Here is a 6,564-nt window from a genome sequence, read left to right on the forward strand (position 1 = left end):
TTTTCTACCTCTTCTGTGTGTTTTACCATCTGCTCTTCAGGGTCAAGATTGATCATTCTAGCACAGAATATCAGAGAACAGGTTGACTCCAAGGACCCCAGGAAGAAGGGTGGAATGCTTTATAGAGCTGCTGATAAAATCACTGATAGCAAGGTAATTCCAATCCTTGCTAGACAAAGCAAGCTCTTGTTTGTTCAGATAGGGACAAGCTCAGAGGCACCATGAGTGAATGGGAAGTTTTGATCCCAGTCTTAGCTCTTCCACTAATTACTTCACTTTTCCTTTCTGTTAAATGGGAGTTGAAAGCCCTTGTAGGATGCCACCACTAGGCAACCTTCCCAGAGGGGTCAAAAATATTTATGGCAACACTTTTTTATGATAACAAAGAACTGGAAACAAAGTGAGTGCCTGTCAGTTGGGGAATGGTTGAACATGATATGTATATGAACATAATAGAATAACATTGTGTTGTAAGAAACAGTGAAGAATTCAGAGACTTGAGAAGATTTTTATGAACTAATGCAGAATAAAGTAAGTAGAATCAGAGCAATTAATGTAGCAAAGTAGAGGATTAATAATAGTGAAAGAACTTAGGTTGATAAAGCAAACCATTATGAATATTGACAGTGAACCACGTCTGCCTTCTCTCCACCGAGACGCAGCATGTATTTACTTTAAGTACAGAAGGAAGCATAATTTTCAGGCTTATGTCATAGATGAGGATTCTATTGACATGTTAAATGTAACAGTTATTAGTATTGCACAAATGTAGCCTAGGTCATCCTTCTTTTTGACTGTTACTGGCTCATTTTCCTATTCTGTCATCCTGGATTCTCAGAGGATATATTTTGTATTCTACATTAATTACTAATATTGAAACATCTTTCTCATTAGCTAAATAATTAGTGATTAGCCTCCACCTCAATCTATTAAGTAGTATTTGTTAAATAAACTGATAAAACCTCCTTTCCTGTAATTATTTACTAACTTGTGCGTATGTATCAAACCTAATCTCCTAGGATTAAATAGACATCAGTTATTGTCTATACTAGGAGCAACTAGGTGGCACAGTGGATAGAGTGCTGGGCCTGGGGTCAGGAAGACTCATCTTCCTGAGTTCAGCTCTGATCTGAGTTCAAATATGACCTCAGATACTTACTAGCTGTGTGACCCTGGGCAAGTCACTTAATCCTGTTTGCCTCAGTTTCCTCATCTGTAAAATGAGCTGGTGAAGGAAATGATAGAATACTCTAGTATCGCTGCCAAGAAAACCCCAAATGGATTTGCGAAAAGTCAGACACAACTGAAAAATGGCTGAACAACATTGTCTGTACTATACAAAAAGTCACCTTTAGTCATCTCTTCAACTGCTGACCTTTCCTCTGTTCTGGAAACAGTCACACCATTCAGTTCTCTTAAGGAAATAGCTTTTTCCAGGTCTCTAAAGAATTCTCTTTTTAGCGTTTCCTCATAAGAGTTAAAATAATTTTCAGAGTGAAGTTCTTTTTACTCTCTTTCTCTCTGTCTCTCAGTCTTTCTCTAAACCAGATAGGTTATACTTCCACAATGTCAGTTGAATTGCCAGTCTCTGAAGATTGTGTTTTCTCTTAGAAACACAGAGTGATGTGCCACAGCTAATCAGTTCAGGCTGCTCCCTCAGGTTTGAGATTAGAGTGAAACAAGACACCCAATAGTATATCTAACCAGTTAGCAAAAGGCGGTTATCATTGCAAGGAAAAGGACTTTCAGAGCAGGGAAATGCTATTTACTGAGGAGACAGTTCAGTGTAGTTTTCCTGGTTTGGTCATCTGGTGTTGGTCATGTTCCAGTTTTGCTAGTACAAAGCCTCAAAGCCTAGCTGATTTAGCTCCTCATGGCTTTTTGTACTCAAGCCATCAAGAAGGTTTGTCAGTAGCCTGAGCACGAGTCTCCTGAGCCAATTAAGCCTTGAGGACAGTTTCAGTACCTTTTAAGGAAAAGCACTAAGCCACGCCACACACACTTGGGGACTCTGGTAGATGCTCCTACCACCATATATGCAGATATTAAATATTGTCTTGTTAGTTTACAGTGAAAGTTTCTGTATTCTCTGTAGGAAAGGTTATCGAAGCTGATGTTACATTACATCAAAGTGCACCTGGCACACAATAGGTGCTTAATGAATGTTTGTTGATTGATTAAAATGAAAAATGTTTTTAAGCTCTCATTGAAAGTGAGCAAAGCTTAAGGAAATAGCATGGGTTCATTCTCTTTGTCTGGAAGAAGTGAGAAGAGGTGTCTGCTCATGTGTGTGTTGGGTTGTTGTTTTCTAATATCTGTCTCTCTCCCCCTCCTTCCATCTTTTTCTCTCTTCCCTCTCCTCCTCTCCTCTTCTCTCCTCTCTTTTCTCTCCCCCCCTTTCTCCTTCCCTGTGGGGTGTAGTGTTGGGCAGTGCCAGCTTGTGTGCTTGGCACGGGCTTTGTTGAGGAAAACCAAGATCTTGGTACTGGATGAGGCTACCGCTGCAGTCGACCTGGAAACAGACAACCTCATTCAGTCTACAATCCGCACACAGTTTGATGATTGCACTGTCCTCACCATAGCTCACCGGCTCAACACGATCCTGGACTACACAAGGTAAAGCCCACCTGTTTCCTCTTGTCATCTCATGCGGGGTTGGTTTTCCCAGCAGCAGCTAATGAATTCTTTTGAAAGTTGGTCTTCAGGAGCTAGTTACCATGTCTGATAGACTACTTCAGATCTTTCCAAAATCTGAAGTCCAAATTTGCTGACTCTTCTGGGAAGTTTCTTTGCTTTTATATCTTTACCTACGTCATTGATATAATTTCCTCCTTATAGTTTTTACCCTCAGGAAGGTCATTGGATTTTTTACTTGGAGTAGCACTGTGATTAGAGCCCAGGGCCTGAATCAGGAAGACCTGAGTCTATATCTGTCCTCAGACACTTAGTAACTCTGTGACCCCGAGAAAGTCATTTAACCTCTGATTGCCTCGATTTTCCCAACTATAAAATGGGGATCATACATCTCAGGGTTGGTGTGAGATAATATTTGTAAAAAAAAAAAAAAAAGCTTAGCACAGTGACTGGCACATGCTTATATAAAAATGTTCATTCCTTTCTCCCTCCTCTTTACTTTCAGACAACACCATCATGAGGTAGATATCCCACAACTATGTTTTGTTTTGTTTTTTTCCCACCCCAGGGTGATTGTCCTGGATAAAGGAGAAATCATGGAGTGTGGTTCACCTTCTGTCCTCCTGCAGAAGAAAGGCATTTTCTACAACATGGCTAAAGACGCAGGCTTGGTGTGAGGGCTGAGGTTTTCTCCTCCAGGCAGAACTGAACTAAGCTGATGTGCATTGGACAGAGGAGATCTAGTGAGCCTCCTGGAATTCCTTCTCATTCTGCTCCTCAAACCAAAAACAGCAGCATCCACCTCACTCTGTCTCTGCCCTTCACCTGCTCGGATTGTAGGGTGAACGAGGGACAGATGCTACATCTCCGTTCTTGCCTCCCCTCTTCAGACTCACACACATTCTCATATCCATAATTGCTTCCCCCATCCCTAGCCTCCAGTGTTCCCCCATACATCCCTATGCATATCTATGCTCCGTGGAATACAACTTCCCACGTTTTTGCCACTTTTCAGAGGACTTCTTCTGAACATTGATCTTCAGGAGAAGTTGGTTGCACATAGTTATTAGCTAGCTAGTGACCAAATCCAATAGACTGCCTCAGATATTTTCAAGATCTGAAGTCCTAAGTTTCCGACTTTTCCAAGAAGCTTCCTCGCTTCCGGATCCTCACTTAGGTTATTGATTTAATTTCCCCTTTGCTGCGTCTCCACCACGCCAGATTTTTCTGGTTTGCAGTTTTTTGGTGAGGATTTTAATTACTGTACTTGATTATACCGTTCTTACCATGTTACTATGCCCTACAGAATGGCTGACAGTTCCTGGGGAGGTGCGAGGGTTTCTTTCTTAACCACCTCTGTCCCTAGGACTCACTTCACTTGTCTATACTCTCGTGCATTTATACTTCAGAAATTGCACTCGTGGGACACCTTCTGAAGTGCACTGGCATTGAGAGGACTTCTTCCAGAAGCTAGAGGCAGCCAAATTGACCCAGTCACCTCAGTGTGCATTCAGGAAACTTGGTAGAAGTTGTTGATTTTTCAGGGCTAAGAGGGGAAGGGTGCAAAACTATCCAGAGCTCTGAGGTTTTTTTATTGCTGACTTTCTGCCTTGGGGAACTTGTTGATTTCCCTATCCTTTTTTTCCTTTCCCTACCTCCTTTATTCCATCTCCAAAATGGTTATAATACTCTAGATATCTACATCACTGAAATGTGCAAGGACAAGTTTATGGTTGTGAAATTCTCAGAGAGAAGAGGACTGTGGTTGTCTCAAATATTCTTAGTTCTTAATAATAAGAACCCAGTAGATTGTTACAAGCATTGTTTTGAATTCTGAATTCTTGACCCCAGAACCCTAGGATCTTGTTGATGGAGGTGGGAATGGAAACCCTGACTCTCAGTCTTGGATTCTTATCCAGACCCATCCACACCTTCTTCAGGGAGAGCAACCACCTCAGACTTGTGCTCTGTTGCTGATAAATATTTGACAGTGCGTAACTCCCAACAGGCAGCTGAGCCGATTTGTGCATTTGGCTGGCCTGTGCGTTCCTGGGAAGAAATGGAGAAAACGATTTCCTCAATGTATATTGTCTCAGCAGGAAATTACAATGGTATCCAAAAAGCAAAGAGACTTCCTTCCACTTACTCAGAGATGCAGACTTTGAATTATGTTGCTGACCCCAAAACCAGAGAAATGTCTTCTCTAAGATGGGAAAAAAATATTTATTTTTTGTAAATTATATAATTCCTTAAAGTTGGATAAACCAAGTTTTTCTTGGGTATCTTTTTGTAATGAATACACTGGAAATGTGAACATTTGCAAATAATTTGCAGTAAAAAAAAATTCAATTTTTTGTTTTGAAATGGTTGTCCCCATTCCTTAAAAGCTGCAGCAATAATCCCATACACATCTTTAAATCATGTTAAGGTATTAATGCGCCTTGTATTGGTTCACATGAACTGGAACTGTCAAGAATAGGATACTGGGAGGAAGCAGGGAATGGGCAAAGTAATTGAAGATGGAAAGAAGGCAGCAGATGGACAGGTGGAAAGGACACAAAATGATCAGTTAATTTCAGTTAACTTGTACCGTTGTACCCAGGCTGCTGATGGTCTGGCTTTTGGGTGTGAAGCTTTGATTTGAAAATGCCAAATTTGGGATTTCGTATTTGAAATATTTTAAAAACCAGAACATGGCCCTGGGTAGCCTAAAATGTGCTTCAAATGTTGAACAGTCTTTGTGAACTCTTCCTGGCATTGAGCCAGGAGAAATCTCAGGATCTGGGTGAAAGTTGAATCAGCATCGTGAGGATGAGACAGAATGTATCATTAAGTCCTGGTTCCGAATGCTACGACCATGGAAATTAGAGCCTGTGAGGGCAGAAGGAAAACTGCAGATGTTCACTTATCTAGATGAGTGCTTCAATTCATTATGTAAGTTCTTATCATAGAGTCTGGCACATAGTAGGTGCTTAATAAATGTTTTATTGACTGGCTGTAAGAGCTCCTGAATGCTACAGCAGCTAGATGGCGCAGTAGATAGAATGTTGAACCTGGAATCAAGAAGACCTGAGTTCAGATCCTGTCTCGGATATTAACTGTAAGACTCTGGGCAAGTCATTTAAATTCTGTTTGCCTCAGTTTTCTATAAAATGGAAATAATAATAGCACTCACCTCCCAGGGTTGTTGTGAGGGTGAAATGAGATAGTATTTGTAAGAGTTTAATCATAAACCTCAAAGTACTATATAAATGCTAGCTATCATCATCATCATCATCATCATCATCATCATTATTAGTGCAAGAGGGAAATAACAGTACGTTCTTACCCAGACCTACCCACAACTTCCTTGTGTTGTATTGCTAAGAAATGTTTGACAGTGCTTTAACTTCCAGCAGGTAGGTGAGCCAATTGTGCATTCGGCAGTCCTATGTGTTCTTGGGAAAAAAAATGGAGAAAACATGGTTTCTCGTTATATGTTGTTTCACATGAAGATTACATTTATTTCCAAAAGCAAATCAAGCTTCCTTTCAATTACTTAGAGATGCAGACTTTGAATTATGTTTCTGACCCCAAAACCAGAGAAGTGTCTTCTATAAGGTGGGGAAAAATATTTATTTTTTGAGAGATACAGTTTGAGCAAAGGATACTCAAGGTATGCAAGAGAAACACTAGGAACCAAGCTTACATTTTGAGCTTTCTGTGTTTTACAAGTTCATTTTTTTCAGTAAACGAGTATTGTTTCACTGAACACCTGCTTTGTATCCGACCCTGTACTGGACACTGTGGAGGGAATGCAAAAGGAGGTATCACAACCCTGTTATCAAACGACTTACAGTCTGTCTGTGGGGACAAGGTCTTTTCACGTGAAGAGCAAAATGATGCAAGTTGACAATGCAGAATAGATCACTAAGCAGCATATGGTTAGGT

The 6,564-nt window shown here is 40.6% G+C and overlaps 1 protein-coding gene across 1 annotated transcript in view; it reads left to right on the forward strand.

Moving 5' to 3' along the window:
* ABCC1 (ATP binding cassette subfamily C member 1 (ABCC1 blood group)) overlaps positions 1 to 4,998 on the forward strand; it is a 134,864-nt gene extending 129,866 nt beyond the window's left edge. Inside the window, 2 exon segments of the mRNA XM_021001820.2 lie at positions 2,422 to 2,616; positions 3,203 to 4,998. Coding sequence (XP_020857479.1) covers positions 2,422 to 2,616; positions 3,203 to 3,311 — 304 coding nt within the window. The 3' untranslated portion in view covers positions 3,312 to 4,998.
* Positions 4,999 to 6,564: the final 1,566 nt, after the last annotated feature.

This window comes from Phascolarctos cinereus, unplaced genomic scaffold, assembly GCF_003287225.1.
Source record: "Phascolarctos cinereus isolate Bilbo 61053 unplaced genomic scaffold, phaCin_HiC Scaffold_4;HRSCAF=312, whole genome shotgun sequence".
NCBI lineage: Eukaryota > Metazoa > Chordata > Mammalia > Diprotodontia > Phascolarctidae > Phascolarctos > Phascolarctos cinereus.